Source organism: Merops nubicus, unplaced genomic scaffold (genome assembly GCF_000691845.1).
Source record: "Merops nubicus isolate BGI_N331 unplaced genomic scaffold, ASM69184v1 scaffold12218, whole genome shotgun sequence".
Classification (NCBI taxonomy): domain Eukaryota; kingdom Metazoa; phylum Chordata; class Aves; order Coraciiformes; family Meropidae; genus Merops; species Merops nubicus.
In genome coordinates, this window is record NW_008625153.1 from 1 (window position 1) to 20275 (window position 20275).

General features: G+C 38.5%; 1 protein-coding gene across 1 annotated transcript; it reads left to right on the forward strand.

Annotated features, from left to right (window-relative positions):
• Positions 1 to 7574: 7574 nt before the first annotated feature.
• CPSF6 (cleavage and polyadenylation specific factor 6, 68kDa) lies at positions 7575 to 17351 on the forward strand (the record flags this gene model as incomplete). Its single annotated transcript, XM_008945583.1, has 9 exons — positions 7575 to 7784; positions 9824 to 9927; positions 10683 to 10828; positions 11517 to 11690; positions 12793 to 13297; positions 14498 to 14590; positions 15574 to 15689; positions 16012 to 16165; positions 17165 to 17351. Coding segments are annotated over 9 exons (1689 nt in total), but the record flags the coding sequence as incomplete, so codon positions are not given.
• Between the last annotated feature and the right edge of the window lie 2924 nt (positions 17352 to 20275).

Below are 20275 nucleotides of genomic sequence, written 5' to 3' on the forward strand. Positions count from 1 at the left end.
GAGGCCGCAGGGGACGGGACCCTCCCGGATGCGGTGGGCTGGGAGCGGAGCTCCTTGCCGGGGGCGGAGGGGAAATGCTGCCATTGTTCGCAGATGAATAACAAGCCGCCGAGCGGTAGCAGTTCCGCGCCCGCTCTTTGCGGGGGACGCAGACCTAGTGCGGCTTTATTCTGTGCACCAGTGGAGAAACATGTCGTGTGTCTCCCCCCTCCTTTTTTTTTTTTCCTTTCTTCATTAGTTATTCTTTCCTGGTAGTTGCAAAAGTAAGGCAGCTCTCCTTGAGAGGAGGAGCTCTATTTTGGTCCGGAAGTGTGGATGAAATAAACAACTTCCCTGATTTGCAAGGAGTCCACTTTTCTAGTTTTTTTACCCCTCGTCTTTCCCAAAAAGCCGTGTGCCTGCTTTCCTCACCCAAACTTGATGTTTGTATCAGTTTTGTATGCCATCTGTCCCGTTTGTGACTCTTTACTCCTTCAGGTTGTGTTGCCCCAGATTGCATTGTTCCTGCCCTAGAGCATAAATAACCTAGAGCAACTGCACTTTAAGGCATTTACTGGGCTCACTGAGTGATGTCCAATTGTATTCCTTCCTGCCCTACAGAGAACGGGGTAATAGATTATGGAGGTAGCAGTTAATTTGGGTAGGAACGTATGACTGTCTCAGGAAACAAATTCTTTATTTATTGATAAAGCAGTTCAAAAGTTTAATAATCTCATAAAGAGGTATACTGTGAAAGAATGCCATATGAGAAAGCTGATGATGGAGAGGACTGACTTGCTCTTCGTTTGTCTACATGTAAAGGATTCTCCCTTACAGTTAAAGACCCATTTAAATGGGGCAGATGAACCCTAGGACAAATAACATTTAGCATAAGAGTACATCTCTTCAGTTTCTTTAATAACTTGGGTTTGTTTTAATCAGCTCCAGGTAAAACACTGATTTTTGTTTACTTAATTTGAACCCGGTAGTGTTTATGGAAAATTCCCGTGTACTGTAGAAGCCCTCTGGGTAGAACAGTTCTGTGTTGTTGGTGTCGTGCACACAGGTACTGCCGGAGCAAAAGTGGAGGGGATGGTCTGTTGCATTCACACGATGCTGGTCTGCTCAGGTTGAGGTTAATATTGATATTACCTGCAGCCTGTGGTGCAAGGGAGGATGATGGTACAGGTGAAGAGTGTCTTGTTATAACTTGGTTTAGCTTATTCTAGCAGTCGGGAGACCTTCTCTTTTCACTGTATGCGCCCAATTGCTCTCCTGCTGGGGCTGCATTTCTGCAGCCTGCTTCCTCAGTTTGTGAACCTTGCAAAATATAGCATGGAAAAGTAAGAAGAGAGCAGTGCCCCTTTTCCCTCAGCTTGGCTTTGTTGTTGGGTGTTTCTGTTTGGTTGATTTTTCATTATTGTTTTCCACTCTCAAAAACTTGCTGTTTGTTCTTCTCCAAGTTTGATTTTAGGAATTCTCATGTTGTCTCAGGACCTGCTCAGTTGAACCTATGTATATTATTTTAAAATAGAAAATTTTAATGGGAGAGATTGACACCTTTGCACTTGCAAGTTTCCTTCTGTCAAGCAGAAAAGAAAGCTGTTTGGTACTTTTTACAGTATAACTTATTACCTCTACTTCTAACATCATTTTGATGGGTCCTCTAGAAGCTCCATGAATTGCTGTTTCTGATATGAAGCTAACAGCTTAAATTGGTAAGACGAGACATAGTTCTGTGTATCTGTCTGTGTGGATAGTTGAAGATGATGAGAAAATGCTGTGGGGAGAAAGTAATTTGCATTATTAATTTGTTTAGGAAGCAGACGTTCTATGGAACACTGTATTTGTAAGGAAAAACTGCTTTGTGTAAAGCAATAAACTATTATTTTTTCATTGTATTGCACTATGTTAATTTGACTTAGGAGTATTTGTTAGAGTTGGACTAGAGGAACCTTTCTGGTAGTTCTGCCAGTAGCAGGGACTGAAAAATATACTGTGTAGCTTTTGTCCTCCTCCTAGGTACAGTATAACTGTTTATGCCCATGCTGGAACAAAACCACTCATTTGCATCTGTAGTAAATGGGTCGTTTAGGACTCCTGGCTGAATGAGCTTCCCTTGGTTGTTCTGGGCCTCGATGTACTCATCCTTGGGGCTTTTCTGTTTTGGTTTTTTGTTTGTTTGGGGGGGGTTTATGCCTTATTCCAGGAGAAGTCGGGGAAGGATGTTCTGCTTGATAAGCACTAAATGAACCACAGGATATGAGGGTGAAATAAAGACCACAGAGCCATGGGTTTACTGTCTGGCTGAGATGAATGATGACTGAGAACTGACGTGTGTTGTATTTAGTGTTGATTGAAGTGAGCTGACTTGACTTGAAGTCAGATCAGTTGATTGCAAGTGAGTGACTTGAAGTCAGATCTTTTTAGTGAAAGTGCATCTTTCCCATTCCATCTGGAGCTCATCAAAACCATGTCATTGTTGCCTCTTACTCTTTCATTGACTTATTGTTCACCATAATCGTATTCCTTGTCCTTGGGCTTACAGCTTTGCTCAATTTGGCTCCTGCCAGTTGTATTTATTTGTTTTAAATTGTTCTTTCCTTCCCCCCCACCCCCTTCTTTTTTCCTTTGGTGGACTCAGTTGAATAATTTTGCACATTATTCTTCTAAGCTGGCTTCCCCATTCAGTGGTCTTTTGTATTTATTTAAAGTCTCGTTTTGCAGCAAGAGTCTCTTAGGTGTAATGTATCCTGCATACATTGCTTGTGGTCTGTAGGAAATAGGTGTTGCACGGCACATTTTGCTTTGACCATCTCCCTGCACGTTACATCTCCTGCTCCTCAAGAAAGAGCCGTGAGAGCTGCTTTATCTGGGTGCAAATGGCTGGGGCTGGGACTTGCTTCACGGGAGAAGACCGCAGTAAGTTTAGGGGCAGGTTAGCGAATATTAAGGTGTGGTTTTGTACATGAAAACCTGGAGTATCAGTGCATGATACTGAGATAATGAGGAGCCTGTGCATGAGGCCAGCTTGGGTCTGACTAAAGGTTGCCTGCAACTTTGGCTAGCAAACGGGGTTACTTTCTTGTAGTCCTGAAGATGTGACCAGGCATCGTCAAGTTCTCTGAAGCTCTGATCAATTTTGCATTTCCCAAGGATTTTTTTACATACACATAATTAAGCAGTAAAAAACCTTTTTATTATACATATGTATACATATAAAAATCCTTCTGACCAAGCAGAGGATACAAAACAATTTAATCTCTTAATTTAATGCTGTGGAAGAAGCACTTGCTTTGTCTGTACGAGTATACTCACATAGTTGTGTTGTGGATATGTCTAAACATGCCTGTAGTATTCTAGTTTGATATTTAAATGTCAACAAATTAGAAATGAAAGAGTTTTGATTTTGTATTTTGTGGCTGGATAATAAAAGTGATTTAGATGAAGTAAGCAGCTTAGAGGCTAATTATCTGGAAACCTCTGTGGCTACAGATTCTTAGGAATGTGTTGGTTACTCCTTTGGCATCATTTATAACAGAGAGAAAAAATATTTTTGTGTATAATAATAAAAGCTAGCATTTAATGACTAAATAGAAAAGGTTGTTAAAAACAGTCTTTATATCAGGAAGACAGTTGTCTCATTGTGGCAGAGGATGGACACGTTGTGGTATAATTTCTCATTGGAAGGGCAGAGCTGTCCTGGTCATAAAAACAAAAACCTGGCAGACCTGCCTTTACTACAAAATGTGTGCACAGTATCTTATTGCATATGTATTTCCCCAGTTCTATTGATCTGCTGGAAGGGATCTGGGGAAGGGATAACCTTTGTATCTTTGCAAATATCAAGCTACAAAGAAAACTTGAGACCATCTCATCTGGCACCTCTTAGCTTTGTTCTAATGGAAACAGCAACACTACTTATGTTTAATTTATACTTTTGACTACTTGTGAATTTTTAGTTACTCTGTTTGACAAGGGACCAGATTGCTTAAATTTTCATGGTGTGTCAGTTGTAGAGCTGAGATAATTTGGGCCTGTAAGCATGAATCTTATTCTAACAAACTTGTCCACCGTGGTGGCTGTTCCTGCTACAGGCAGTGTGCTATTTTAGACAAATCAAAGGGCTGCTGTTTTGTTAAGGTTCCTGTCTGTGTTCAGGCACCTAGTTGAAGCCAGAAAGATTTTTGCCTATCTCTTTAACTTCTTACTCTTCAGGGCTTACAAACTTTTTTAAAAACTGAAGATGCTAATGTGTGTTCAGAGTTTTTGACCACATATACTGTACTTCAGTGGAAAAGTGATGAGGGAGAAGCTGGATAATTTGCTTTCTTATAATTAGTGGTGTTTAAAAAAAAAAATCAATTTTGTTTTTAAATGACTTTTTGGAGTTGTAATTTAGGGTTTAACTCTTAAATTTAACAGAGTTAAGCAGAAGAAGCAAGTCTCAGAGATGTACAGTTTAAAGAAATGCTATTTTTTTTTTTTTAAAAAAAAAGCCATTTCCAAAATAGCATTTGTAAAAGAAGTACCTGGTTCTTCTCTGCAACTCAGAAGAGTATGGCTGCTAAGTTCCATTTGTTGCTTGGCATGTTTATCTGAAAACTGGAAATGCCTGTAATTGAGCACAAATAATTTCTATTCGTGCTTGATGGTCTTCTCTTAGCAAAGAAAATCAGAACAGGTAAAAAACAACTCCTGATATGGGCAGAGCGTTTGTTGAAATAGCTACCCCTGGAGAGGTGACACTTCCTGTATTCTTTTTCTTACCCTTCTGCATCTAGGAAAAAAGGGTTTAGGTAAATTTCCATAGGAGGCGTATGAAGGAGGAAGGGTTGTTTGATCTTGTGCAGCAGCTGTTGAGACACCTTCTCTATTCCATCTACACTTGCAGTTGCTGACTCAGATAATTTTGATCATCTAACCACACACCTTGTTGACAGACTGGTAACTAAATGAATTCCATGCTGGCTGCAAAACCAGCATGATGGAAGAAGAGATTATGGTGAACAACGTCAGGTTTTCTGTTTTGTCTTTATTGATTTAAATTAAGGCACTGATGCTGTCAGGCACTTTGAGTCGTGTGTGTGTGTGTGTGTCCCCAGTTACACACAGACTATACTGCCCTGATCATTCTTTCGCGCCCTGTGATGGTGATGAAAAAGCCTGTGATAGAAACCTCATCTGTTCCAGAGGAGTTTCTCACCACTAGGGAAGTGCGGCAGAGCTGTGAACTGCTCCCTACTCTGGTATTTTGGTAATGCTGACCTCAGCCTCCTCAGAGAAATACGTTAGTGTACATCTGCTGTACGACTGGTGGCTGCCTGTTTGGATCTGTCTACCAAGACTAAATTCTACTTCCCTGAAGTCATCATCCATACACACAGATGACTAGAATCGCTGCTCATTTTGGCAGAGGATTTCCTTAATGGTCTTGTGACATCATCCTTTAGCTTGCTGTAAGATGTCATGTTTAGGCCTGTCCTCGGCAGTTCTTTGAACCCACTTTAACTATGATGACAGAAGAAATCAAACTGAGATGGAGGACTGGGTGAAAGTACAAAACCCTGAAACCCTTACTTAATTTAATGATGATAAACTTATCTTAAAAAAGATAAATTTTCTGTTTATGTTAAGGGTGTATTGGGACAGTACATTTTATTGAGGATCAAATCTACTTGATTGACAGTGCCAAATAGTAGCTTATTCGTTGTTTTGGGGGTTTCTTGTTTGGTTTGTTTTTTTCTATTTTAGTGATATCCTTACTATATGAGTAGCACTTGATAATGGGTGTTTCCATATTTTTAAGATGGTTGAGCATCCGATGATGGTCATTGGATATATTGGGTGTTAATCAGGGTTGCTGGCTTTGCAGCCACTTCTCTGTAGAATCCACTTTGATTCTTACAGTCACCATGAACTGTTCTATCTAGGATGTTGGTGTGTTTTTCCGGATACAGATTCACAAGTTAACAGATGCTGAAACACCTGGTATCAAAACCTCATCAGGTGATTTCTGTTCTGGATCAGGGCAGAAGAGTCCAGGACCTTCTGCAGGCTTTTGAAGTGCAGCTTTTATGTGTGGCAAAGCAACCTGTTAAAGTCAGTATAGAAGCTAAAGGTTAACACTCAACACTGTTAGGCTCTCCTAAGCTTTGTCAGACCACTGTTCACTGTGAAGTTATTGCTCTCTTGTCAGTAAACATTTAGGTGGTGCTTCTTTCTCACGCGGATTGGGCTGTTCAGTCATATGTGATTGCTAGGGTAGCCAAAAAGGATAGCAGCATCCCGTTGTGGAGTTGATCACCATTGAACATGATGAGTGACGGTATATAAGATGAAAATTGTCAAGTATCAAAAGAAGTCTTTTTTTTAAAAGTAATTCCTTAATGCAAATATGCAACACCCAGCTTCATTCATATTTGGAACTAAGTGCTCTCACTGATGAAGGTTACATTGTGTTTGGGTACAAAAAATGTTTTGCATGTTTTTATGAAGAAGATTGTTATAATTTACCATCCACATGTTTTACTCTTCTTTTAATAGTCTGTCTTCAGTGATGACAGTACAGCTGTCTCTATAATAAAAAGTAATATAGTAGCACCTTAGCAGACTGGGGCAGTCGATGCTCAGGTCCCTCTGTCTACCTAGCACACTGTTTGCATGGTCTGCTTCCAACTAAATTTAGTCCAGCCTTTTGGACCAAATAATTCATACTATACTATATGATTTGAAGCTGCCTGAAGGACTGACTGCTGATTGATCATGACAAGTCTGTTGCCATTTATCGGGTAGGATGCAGTTGCTGAGCACATGAAGCAGAGCTGGAAAGTAACTCTCATTTCTATTCTCCCTGAAAGGAATCTAGTTCACTTGGCCAGAACTGTGCTGTAACCTGTACCAACTCAGGGGAGAAAGGAGCGATTCACTCCAAAACCCCATGATGCTTTTCTGAACCAAAATGCTCCAGAGGCAGCCTCGATGCTGTAGAATAGTCACTCTGTAGCCCATGAATAAATACATCAATAAACGCAAACCTTTGAGTTTATTAAATTTAATGAAACAAAATAGAATTCTGTCCCTGTCTGGCTCCTCTGTGAATGAGGAGATAAAAATCAAGTTAGGAATGCAGTAAAAATCAGAAAGGTAGAATGCTGTGTTTGTCAGTAGGGCTCTTGAAGCTGAGTCTGTTCACTTTTACTGTTTTGATGGAAAAAAATATTTGCTTGAGAATAGATGTTAGCCTGTCATTTTGTATGTTGTTCATGATTGCTCATGTCCCTAATTCTGAGAGTAAGGCTTGTGGGATTTTTGGGTTTTTGTTTATATTACAATGGCAGAAGTGTTGTGAAACATTGGCCAGAGGTATTTTTCTGTGTTTTTTTTTTCCCCCCCTGTCAGTTTAGAATGTATTAAAGTCCTAAGTGTTTGGTGTATGTTGGTGTGGGTGAGTCTGGGGGCTGCTGTCCAGCGGGGACAGTGTGTGTTGGATCAGATTTGCCACGTCTGTAGAAGATGGCAGCTCTCACAGCACTTTGAGTAAGTTTTGAGAGTGTTTAGTGTTAAATATAAGCAAAGCGTCTTTTGTATTTTAGGAAGCTGAATATGGTGGGCATGATCAGATCGACTTATATGATGATGTAATTTCTCCATCTGCAAATAATGGAGATGCCCCAGAAGATCGTGACTACATGGATTCTCTCCCACCGTCTGTTGGGGATGATGTAGGTAAAGGAGCTGCACCAAATGTTGTCTATACGTATACTGGAAAAAGAATTGCCTTATACATTGGAAATCTTACTTGGGTAAGTATCTTGTTAGTATTTAGGTGTAGCCAGGAATTTTAAAATTATGAGCATAGTTCTTTATAAATATTTTTGGCTTAAACGTTGTTTCATGTGAAAATTAAAAAGTACAGCAAAGCAAGTGGTTAGTGTTTTTTTTGTGTTGTGTTTTGTTTTGTTTCGTTTTGGTTGTTTGTTTGTTTTTACCTGAAAATTATTAAGCCTGTTTGGAGCTGTCTTGATGTCTAAAAAAATCAATTAAATGTTCAGTAAATAGAAATTTGAAAGTTTCTTCTTGTGTAAGGAAGTGCTCCCTTCTTAAGGTTTTCAGAGCATTGAATGAATGAGGAGAACAAGCTTAAAATATCAAATATTTATTGACTCCAGGTATTTTAATATTATTATATTATTGAATGAACCTATTTTTTAATAAACCTTTGCTGAAGTTTTTAGTTTAAAAAGGAATCGGAAGGTTCTCTGGGATTTTCTTGAAATTTACATTTTGCCTTTTTTCACTTCCCCCTTTTCCAGGGCAGTGACTTGCAACAAAACCCTTTTCAGGTATTTGCCTTGAGGCTTATTTCTGCTCTCCTAAGAGTAATAAGTTTGGGATAACTCATCAAACTGCAGTTACCCTTAAGACAATTACTTTTGTTAGCATTAAAGCATTTTCAACTCAATTACAGTGAAGCGAAAAAAGTGCAAGAGCTTGTCAGTAACAGAATTAACCAGAGGTTATATCTCTTTACCTGAAATCAAATTCTTCCAAGTTCATGCGTAAAAAGTTCTCATTCAAGGGGTATTGGCTATCTGATGAATTTCTTGCTAGTGCTAAACTTGGAAAAGAATGTTTTCTGGGCGACTAGAGGGGGTTTTTTTCATTACTTATCACAATATCCTAATTTGAGGAGGTAAGTAAAGGAGTGGTTGACTTAAGAGTTGTGCCATTCTAAAATATGTCGTAGAATCATAGAGTGGTTTGGCTTGGAAGGGACCTTAAATATCATCCTGTTCAACCCCACTGTCACAGACAGGGACACCTTCCAGTAGAACAGGACCTATTTCTTTTGTCTGTAAGTCCTGCTATTTTTGTGCAAATAAGATGTAGTTTACTCATATGAATGGAATCAGTAAAATGCACATGAATTAGCTGAACTCATCCAAGTCAAATGGCGTCACTTCTAGAGCAGGTGGCCCAATGTGCAGCACTTTGTGCCTGTTACTCATTATATGACTTCACAAATGAAATTATCCACAAAAAGTGCATTTATTTACTTTAACGTTGCTCTTGTGTATATTTTCTTCATGTTTAGCTCTCAGGAAAGTAATTTTGTTGAATTTTTCAGAAAAAGCCTTGATTTGAGAGAGATCAGATAAGTAGTTCAGAATCTTGAAAGACTGCTTTGCACTTCCCATATGAAATTTTAAAAAGTGATGGAGTTAGAGGAAGAAAGTGTTGGTGTATTTGTGTATCTTCATTTCTGAGTGAAATTTTTAAACGTTACACAGTAATTCAAAAGTTACAGCGACTCGTTTTGGTTAACTGGAAGTAGTTGTTTCCAGGCCTAGTTTCTGTACTAGTTATCCTTCTTTGGTCTGAATTCTTGCTATTTTTTGTGCAAATAATACGAAGTTCATGAAGCTCTTTTTAGTAAAAGATATCATAAAGAGCACCTGGTTAACATTGCATCTTAAAATTGACTTTTGTGTGAAAAGAATAGAGTCAGTGGGAGAAAAACAGTTGGGTGTGGAAAAAGTAACAGCTACTTAAATAGTTGAAGCCTTGTGCTCAGAAAAAGAAGTTACTCAGAGACAAAATTTTTTTTGGCATACTGTAGCTGGTATACTGTGTGGAGGAGTTGGTGCAGTGTAGCATATGGGGAAGTGAAAATTGTACAATGTAAATAAAAAATACTGACAGCCTGAATAAAGTATTCCTCTTGACTAGTTTCGCAGACACAAACAAAAAACCCAACCCCCAAGCCATGGAGAACTTACTTGCCCTTTTCATGGTATTTTATATAAACTTTCATAGTTTAATATTAAAAATATTTTTACAGTGGACAACAGATGAAGACTTAACTGAAGCAGTTCATTCACTGGGGGTAAATGATATTTTGGAGATAAAATTTTTTGAAAATCGTGCTAATGGCCAGTCTAAAGGGTAAGAACTTGTCCTTTGTTTTTTTCTGTAAACGAACTTTGGGTGGGTGGAAATGGAGAGGGACTTCTCAATTTTTGTAACTGTCTGAATGCGAACTGATAATCCTTATTTATTGATATCCAAACAAAGATTTGGGATATAATTTCATACTAATTACTTAAATTTCAGGCATAAATTTTTATGATGCTGTCATGCATTTCATTGTCTTGCAAATTAAATCTTGTTAACAATTTTCAGTTTAAAAATTTCAGTTAGTATAGTGAAGATATTTGTGGTTCCTCATAGTGTCAATACTGTTTCCCCAGCCTCCGTTATTGAATCCTTCTTTACATGCTTTATTTTCCCTTAGTTGTTGAAACTGAGCACTTGAGCCTATTTTTCACTGGCAACCTAATAATCTTCCTTGCATGAATGTCCCTTTCACATTCCTTAGTAGTAATGAGAACACAGTGAATGCTTACTAATAACAACTTGATTGTATGAATTCATATAGTGTATTGATGCTCCACCAAAAAGCTTTTGCTGTGATATATTTTGATGCATCGTGTACTTGGAGTTGTGGTCATTCTCATGTGTCCTAGGACTAGTTACTGTATCAGTTCTGAAAATTGAAGTAAGACCAATGAGATACTTTCTGTATTTAGTTTTCAAGTATTCTTTTGCTTACTGTGTGTAACCTTTTTCAGGAGGTGTCAGAATACCCAGGAACTGGGGAAATCATGATACTACTATTTTTTTATTTTTTTCCCTTTCAGGTTTGCCCTTGTGGGTGTGGGATCCGAAGCATCCTCCAAAAAGTTGATGGATTTATTGCCTAAAAGAGAATTACATGGGCAGAATCCTGTTGTGACTCCATGCAATAAACAATTTCTGAGTCAGTTTGAAATGCAGTCAAGGAAAAGTAAGACTTTATCATATGCTATCTTGGAAAAAAATAGACATTTATTCCAAAAGTAGTACTGCAGCTTTTCTCAGCATCTTGGTAGTTTCCACATGGTTTTAAGTAGCTATAAAGTACATCCACTGAGTTGAATGAAGTTGCAGTTTTGTTTAAGGTTGGTCCTTTTAAAAATAAAAATTTTTGAGAATCCCTTACTCTTCTTTGGGCAAGAGAGAGCACTACTGAAAGAAGGTTCTAGCTTTGTGAAACTCACAGTCAGAGAAGCTTTCTCATTTTTTTAACGGATTTTGTTTTTAAACGCATCATCTAGAAATTTCACATTTCTAGATAAATTGGACTACATTCTAATGTCTGGGTAAGAGAGATTCTGTATAGTGCTTTCCTCCAGCACCTTGTTGTGTGCTTCCCAGTCCTAATGTATAAAAGTTCCTTTGTGGCCTTGGGCTGCATTAAGAGGAGGATTGACGGTTTCCCCAGAGGCTATTTTGTTAGTATGGGGATACTACAACCCTGCCACATTTTAGCAATGCACTTTTTCCTCCCCACAGAGTTTTAGGTTTGAGTGTTAAGGAACAAGTTGGTGCTTATAAGGTCATGCTTTAGCCCTGCATAAAACTGTAGATTTGAGACTTGAAAAGCTTTAACCTGTTTTGTTTTATCCAATTCCACTTTTGCTTTTCCATTGCAGCCACACAGTCTGGCCAGATGTCTGGGGAAGGTAAAGCTGGTCCCCCAGGAGGAAGCTCACGAGCAGCATTTCCACCTAGTAACAGAGGGCGAGGTCGTTTTCCAGGTGCCATTCCAGGTGGAGACAGGTTCCCTGGGCCAGCAGGGCCAGGAGGGCCACCACCACCTTTCCCAGGTAAAACAGCTCATCTGTGGAGTTTCAGTTTCATTTGCGTTTTCTTATATTAATGCTGAATTTGGGGATTTATAAGGGTCAGGGCAATTCAGTAATGTGCTATGATCCGTGTTCACAGCTGGGTTGTAGGATTTGTCAGTATTTCTTTGTTGATATTCAGACAGGGAGTTGAACTTCCTAAATTTCAGAGCAATGTAACAACATGTTTTAGAGATATTTTTTAATAACATATCACGGTATGTAATTTTAAAGTATGAAAAAATTAAGGTAGATCATGTTAGCAAGTAGCCTTGTCTTTAGTGCAGTGCAGTTGAGATTTTCGGGTTCACTATCAGGTGAGAATGCCTGTGTTGCAGAGCATAAAGTTCCTTACTGCATCACAAGTTTGCACACCATCAGAAAATCAACTTTGATTCATGACAGGTCAGTTAGCTGGGTCTTGTAGCCCCCACGAATTTGAAGAGAAGGTGTTTATGTTTAGTCAGGTATGTGCTATGGGAGAAATCTGTTAAATAATGAGGGTTGTGCTGCAGTGAAGTTCTCATTTCAGCTGAAGTATTTTTAATAAATGTCATTCAGTAGTAGATCGTCTACTAACGGTCAAAGGGACATGGTCAAATTGAGAAACCACTAATGAGGACCTAAAAGTAGGTTTGGATACTGCATTTACCTTACCTTCTCCAATATAACTTTTCTCATATTTTTAATATATATTGTATCTTACGCCCTGTATGAAAGGCCAGCTGCAGGTGTAAGTAGGTTGTAGTGTTTTCTAGTTTTTGTAAGCTTTGGGGGCTTTGGTAACAATAGGAGGTGATAAGTGATTGGCGGGGCACGCATTGTCAGTTTTCAAGTCAGTGTTGTTCTCTTTAGATATTGATAGTCAGGCAACTGTTAAAAGTTTCCTAAGATGTTGGACCCAAAATAGGACCATACATGTCTTGTGTAAGTTGCAAATCGTTCAGTGAGGATTGTTTTCAGTTTTTTGTTTCTAAGAGTAGGGGAAAAAAAAAGGCACTATTTTTTTAACTATTTTGCTAAATCTTATTTTTTTTGTATTTATTAACTCTATTTTATTTTTTATTTATTTTCTAAATTTTAGCTGGACAGACTCCCCCACGTCCACCTTTAGGTCCTCCTGGCCCACCAGGCCCACCAGGTCCTCCACCTCCTGGTCAGGTCCTCCCACCTCCATTAGCTGGACCTCCTAATCGTGGTGACCGTCCACCACCACCAGTTCTGTTTCCAGGACAGCCTTTTGGTCAGCCCCCACTTGGGCCACTTCCTCCAGGCCCTCCACCACCAGTTCCAGGCTATGGGCCACCACCAGGTCCACCACCACCTCAGCAGGGTCCACCTCCACCTCCGGGTCCATTTCCCCCTCGTCCACCTGGCCCTCTTGGGCCACCCCTGACTCTTGCTCCTCCTCCACATCTCCCTGGGCCACCTCCAGGTGCTCCACCACCCGCACCACATGTGAATCCAGCTTTCTTTCCCCCACCTGCCAATAGTGGCATACCTACTTCAGACAGTCGTGGCCCACCTCCAACAGATCCTTATGGCCGACCTCCACCATATGACAGAGGTGACTATGGGCCACCAGGAAGGTGAGTGCTTTTCATGTCATACGCTCGGTAGCAGATTTTACTTCCCTCATAGGAAGCATTTGATTTTCCTTTTTAATGCAAATGCTAGAAGTAATGAAAAATTGAGCTGGAAAGGATTCCATTTGCCCCTTTTCACTTCTCTCAGTGAAACATCTCTCAGAAAAAAAGTTTGGAGCAGTGAGAAAATCCTGAAATGCAACACCAGTAATATCACTTTCCCCTTTCAGCTCTGAACTGGTTGTCTTTACTGTCTGTATTTGGCAGCATCACCATTCCATGTGTTGTACCTGCAAACATACATCACTTCTTATGCAGCAGCTTCTGGTTGTGCTTCTGTCTTCACTTGAAATTTTCACTCGTACCTTTATTGTGGTGCTTTGCAAGCTGTCTGTTTAGAAAGCTCCGGAATTCTCCATTTTGAATATATGTGTATGTTGAGCATAGTGCCATACCAGGCTCCTGCCATTTTCATCTTCAGCAGCTCCACCTGTCCCTTTTTTCTTCAGGATTCAATTCAAAGTTAGTCATTGTCTCAAAAGCCAGGTGTGAATTTCCTGCAAGACTTATCTGCCTTTCCTGTCAAGGTGCTTTTGCTCACTTGGTGCAGTCTCGCTGTGTTTGTAGCAGTGGCTTTTCCTGTGGTTAATCCTCTTTGGGACATCTTTTTGAGTCTCTCTGATTTGACTTGTCAAGTTTTTCACGTCTCGTTTGAAAGACCTTTTTCATCTGTGCTTTAAGGCATCTCTGTCTTGCTGCTGTTTTGTAATTTTCACGATATTTATGTTAGAGAAAATTTTTAGTTAAACTGTAAGAGACACTTTTTACATAATTACATTTGGATTTTTCAGTTGTGATTTTACTACTAGCATGAGAGACACTTTTCATGCTTAAAATGTTTTCTGCAAAGACACTTTGATTCTTTTCCACAAATTTTGAGAAATCTCACGCATTTGTACGTACTGTGTTCATGTAGAAACTAGAGAAATTCAAGCATTTGGCTTAATTGCCTGAAATATAATAAAATGATACGGTGTTGGTTGTTTTTTGAGGGACAAAATTGAGATTGTCTGCAGTTTGTAGAATGTCTGGGGAGGGAAGGAGTGGGAATAAGACAGTATAACTTACTGTCCAATATTTTCATTAATAATGTTAAAACTATCATCCATAACTATTTAAATTGTCATTAATTATATATCATAGGCGTTTCACTGGAAATAACATGTCCATAAGAGAAAAATTACATATTCCATTCTATGGGAGGCACACGAAAAATAATACTCAAAACTCAGGGAGGTATGAATTTTTAGACATTTCCTCTTATGCTAAACTGGCTATAGGATCTTGTTCCACTTCTTGCAATTAAGAGGATAGCATTGCTTATTATTCTGCATTTTCTTTCTACCAGAAGAACTAACACTGTTCTAGAAATATCAAGCAGTGGGCCAGTTTAACAGTCTCGAGATTTGTCTCTAACACATTTCTCCAAATTTCCTATATGATACAGAGACTGGCTAATAGGTCACTGCAAAGCTTTTGGGAAAAATTTTGTTTAGGTTAACTTCTGTTACTTTGGAAACCCTATATAGGTAGCTAATAATAAAAGCTAAAAAGTGTAATGAGTATGTGGATTCTGCTTTATTACTTCCTCCTTACTGTGACTGGTTTGGAGATCAAATTGGAGCACCTTGAACTTGACCAGAAATAAATGAACAAAATCTGTTGTAAAATATTGAAGTATCATTCATAAAATTGAGTGGGTTTAAGATAATAGACTATATTTGTTTTTAGTCAGTTATACTATTCTGGTCTTAGTTAAGATCTGGGAAACAGGATCATATAGTTCTAATTACATTATTGTTATAAAAATGATCTCTAATTTTGCTCAAAGTTGCATTGCCTATGTACATGTATTTCCACATTCATTCAATTGGGATCATCTCTACTTACATGCCATCAAGGATTTTATGAAAATGAAATAATGGTAAAGCACAATATTAAGTGCTGTTGAATCTTCCAAATAGATGGGGTGAACAGGAATAAGTCTATTTATAGAGCAATGTCTTGATTGGTGTTTTTACCTTTTTTTTTTTTTTTTTGAGCTTTCAGGATTTTATGCTGTAACATGGTCCTTAACAAAAACAAAAAACAAACCCAGATCCTGCTTTCTTTTCTGTTTGTCACTTTGCTTAAAGTTGCAAACTTGGGATTGTTAAAACTGCAGTGGTATCTTCTGAAGCTTTTCTTAATCTTTTAAATACTAGTTTTATTGCTTGCAGAGAAATGGATGCTGCAAGGACACCTCTAAGTGAAGCAGAATTTGAAGAAATCATGAATAGAAATAGGGCGATCTCAAGCAGTGCCATTTCGAGAGCTGTATCAGATGCCAGTGCTGGTTAGTAAAACTTGATTAATGTGTTTGCTATTCTACCCAACTACAAAGAGTTTATAGGGATTTTTTTATTAGGAAACTGGCAGCCTTGAAGCCACGATTTCCTAGTAGGAGGCTGAATTCAGGTACAGCCTGTGACTGATGATGTACTGTGCTTCTGAAGTGCCTTCACAGTACTGATCTGGACAGTATTTTAGTATTTGGTTCTCCAGTAAAAGATTGGATGACTGTTGAAGAGAAAATACTTGAAATGGTAATACTATTTCAGATAAAAATATTTGGTTTAATTTGCAGTGTTCTGATCACGATCTTCTATCATTTTCAGGGGACTATGGAAGTGCTATAGAGACCTTGGTAACTGCGATTTCCTTAATTAAACAATCCAAAGTATCTGCGGATGATCGCTGCAAAGTGCTTATTAGCTCTCTTCAGGACTGCCTTCATGGAATTGAGTCCAAGTCTTACGGTTCTGGATCCAGGTAAAACTTTCCTCTTCCATTTGCCCTTACTTATAAAAAGGGAAGTGTAGCACACGACTAGTTCAGAGAAGAAACTGAGTCGTGTGAGAAGCTGAGTGATTTGCTGAGTTGCACAAGAAATGTGAGAAAACTAAATAGGGGTTTCCTGAACTTAGCTGCTTTTTAATGAACCTTCTTTTCAAAGCTGATATGACTACCTTGAACTTAACTCTTACCTTTGTTTAATATACTTTCCTACATGGTACTCATAGAATTATCCTTTATCAATTAACATGTCCGGTGCATAATTTTTATTAGGATTTGCTATTAGAAAATTAAGATTGAGGGTATTTGATGTCAGTTTTCATCTTGCTTAAAAATCATTTTCTCCACACTTGTCACAGTAGAAATATATTTGAGTTGGGGAAAAAAATGTTGAGCAGAATGATTTTGCCTGTTGCCTTGTGTCATAGAATTTAAAAATTGTGAGTAGTAGGTAGATTTGAAATTGATGGATGTTTCTACCTACCTAGTACAGATAAGAGATGGGTGGTACTTTGAAAACTTAAATAATGCCCCTTTCAGTGTTAGGACAAACACTAAGCCTCTAGTTCATTTCGGTACTGTAGCAGTAGTGTAGTTGGACTTTAGTACTAAAACCAGAAGGCCAGCTGGTTTGGGTGCATACTTTCAGTATACAGCCACGTTACAGTGATTGTTTGAGGTATGGTGCATTCCTCCAGCTTGTCTGAGCCTTCTCATCCTTCATTCTGAGCACACCCGTGCTGATTTTTCCTTGATCGAGTAGAAGGTGGGTGCACCTTACTGTCTCTGACTTCTTAGCTACCACCTTTTATACCAGCTGATTTTCATGTTCCATAAAAAAACCCATCTGCCTCACACTGAGCAGATATTTCATGTTCTCCTGATCAAACCCATACTCATGAACAGAACACACGACTGGCATGCAGGTGCCTTGTGTTTTGAAGGAAAGTGTAATGAAGTAATTTCTTTTAGAAGACGTGAGCGATCCAGAGAGAGGGACCACAGTAGGTCACGAGAGAAAAGCAGGCGCCACAAGTCTCGTAGCAGGGACCGTCACGACGACTACTACCGGGAGCGGAGCCGCGAGCGGGAGAGGCACCGCGATCGCGACAGGGATCGCGACAGGGAGCGCGACAGGGAGCGGGAGTACCGCCATCGTTAAAGGTGAGCAGCCGTGCTTTCGTCCTCTTGAGCTCTGCTCCTGCCGGCTTAGTGCCAGTCACTGCTCTAGGCTTGGGATTGCTTACACCCTTAACGTCTGCGTTTGCCTGCTCCCGCGGGGTGTACTGAATCCTTTTCTTCTTGCAGCATCTGAGGTGAGCGCAGGTAAGTAACAACAGGTAACTGGCCGTGGTGGGGAGGGTGGGGGTATCTGTCTGATTATCTTCTGCGACTTGCATGCCCCTTTTTCAGTTTTAAGTGGTATTAATGCTTTCAGTTTTTATGAAATGTGATTAAACCAATTCTTAAAGCAGTAAGCCAGATTGATGAGTCTGCTCTCTTTGTAATCTTAGAATGTTATATGAATTTTATGATTGTATTTCTTACTTGTATTTTAAAATACTGATTTTGTATTTTAAAATCTACTTGTGTAAGGACTGAAGTATTTAGCCCTTTGCGTGTCACGTGTGGATTATTTCCATTTAGGGAACACATGTACATCCTTGCACAAGTATGGTGGTGGTTTTTTTTTTTTTGTTTGGTTTTTTTTTGTGTTTTTGTTTGGTGGTTTGTTTCACAGCAAGTGCTACTCAAAATTCAGGAAATATAGCCAGACTTTGCTCTTTATTTTATGAAACGCGATGTGTCAGTATCTTCTGCCTTCTAGCTAAAGTCAGGTGTTTACTTCATTAAAATTTATGATCAGTTGTTCCCCAGCACCATGACTTTTCATTCCCTCCCTCCTCGGATAGTAATTTTCTGAAGAATAGTAAACAGGTGTATGACACAACAATTGTTTCTTTTCTGGTTGTTCACAAACTAATGTGTTCTTTTATGTCATCTATCTACAGTCTTGCATGCATCAAATGTCTAGATAGTTACAGAGTAGAGTACTAAATGCTTTTTTTAGTGTACTACTGAGAGCTTTAAAAAATGTAGAAATGTTCATCATATTATACAATGTAACATTTGGAAGATTGGGACTTCAAGCTACCTGTGGTTCCTTACATCTGTTTGACAATTGGAAAAAAACCTGCCTACTAGTTTATCTGCAGTGATCTTTTCCCTTTTAGAAGAGCTTGCTGCTACATCTGCACTATACTTGAAGCTTGCAGACTTGCCTGTCTGCCCAACTTCTGTTTCTTCCATTTTTCCCTCAGGTTTAGTTTCCAGATATTTATTCATGGAAGTTAATTTACAGAAGTTAAATAGAACAAAACCTTTATAGAAACCGTTTAAAATGCAGTGTACTCATAAATGAAAATAAAATTTTGTATTAGTTGAATGTCACTTTTTCAGTCAGGTTTTTGTGTCACCGACTCCTTTGGGAGAGAGCGAATTCTGATAGTGAATGCTCTACTCTGTTGAGTATTAAGTGGGGTGTTGTTTTGGGTGTTTACTCTAATGGGGCACAAAGCAGAAACTGACTTAGAGAAGGGGAGTCAGAGGCTCAAATAGGAAGATGAAATGTGGCAGCTGAATTAAAGTGGGCAGTATAGATCTGTTAATGGATGAGTAGAAATATTTCTGGAATTGCATAAAAATAGCAACTGTGGTTCTTAATTGTAAAGTATCAGAACATAAAAGTACAAATTTAACAAAAGTAAATGTAGTTTATTTTGCTGAACTGGGTTTTTACCTTTACTAATATATGAGTATTTGTGTTATTTGCAAATAGTTATTAATAGGAGGTAACCATTGAGCTGAGTGATGGATGCATTTCCAAAGTGTTTTCCTTCTGGTGGAGTTGAGCAGAGCATACTAAAAATTGTTGATAACCTGGAATTCAAGATTTTTGTTTTAGTTTTTTTTTTTTTTTTTTTTTGCCCTTGGCATATTCATTTATCTAGCTTTAATTTTTGTGTATTTAGTATGTGCATGTAGATACAGAGCTTCTGTGCCAATTACAGATTCCCTACTCTGTCACTCCAAGGAAACAACATATCAAATAGCATTAGGTTGCATTTTATACTTTCCAAGGGACAATTTTTGCAATGAGACTGTGGATTCAGTCTCAATTCAGGTGGGATTTATATATGCAACATCCTTCGACTACATTGTGTGTTGGGACTTCTTTTTCAGAGGGGTTGTGTAGGTAAGATTCCCTTGTGCAAAGAAGTAAATAGGTCCTAAGAACTTGATTTAAAGGGCGAATTTAGTATCCTCCATGTAATAGAAAGGATTTGGTATCTTTTTTAAAGTTAAGTTGTAAACATTTTGTCTTGTTGTTGTCTTAATCAACAAGGGCTTTATTGTAGTTTTGTTTTTATATATTTATACACGCACACATATAAAAGAAATACAGTTATCTCCTGGTTTGTATGTTTCATTTTCACTAAGATGTGTGTTGCCATACATTTTTTTGTTTTGTTCCTCACATTGATTAATATTCATAACGGATTTAACAGTCTCAGTCACTTAATAAATATCAGCAGTGCTGAAAAAAGTTACTCCCCTTATTACTGTTTAGCCAGATCACATGAAGTTGCTTCTGTGCCTGCACCCTATGAATGGCACCTATACTTCTTACTGTGTATCTATAGTCATAACTGTGATAATGTACTGGCATTTTTTTAGAGTGTTACGTGTCTAGTTTAGAAAGAGTCAAAAGACCTATTGTGAACATTTTTGTATACAGTGAAATTCAGTTTGTACTGTATTACATTTATAGATCTGGGTTAAATTGGAATAACTTACTAAATGTGTTTATAATAATAAAACTCCTTAAAAGTTTAGATGTACTATAGCAGGTGTTTACACTTCTGTTTGTACACTTCATGATTTAAAATTCCTGAAAGATTTTTGTGCCTTCACTTGAATAAGTCTCCATGTACACTGATAATTCATTCTACAGAATTACTATAAACAATGTTTTCTGGAAACATCTTGCCTTTGCTTGTAGAAAGCCTATAAATACAAAAGAGA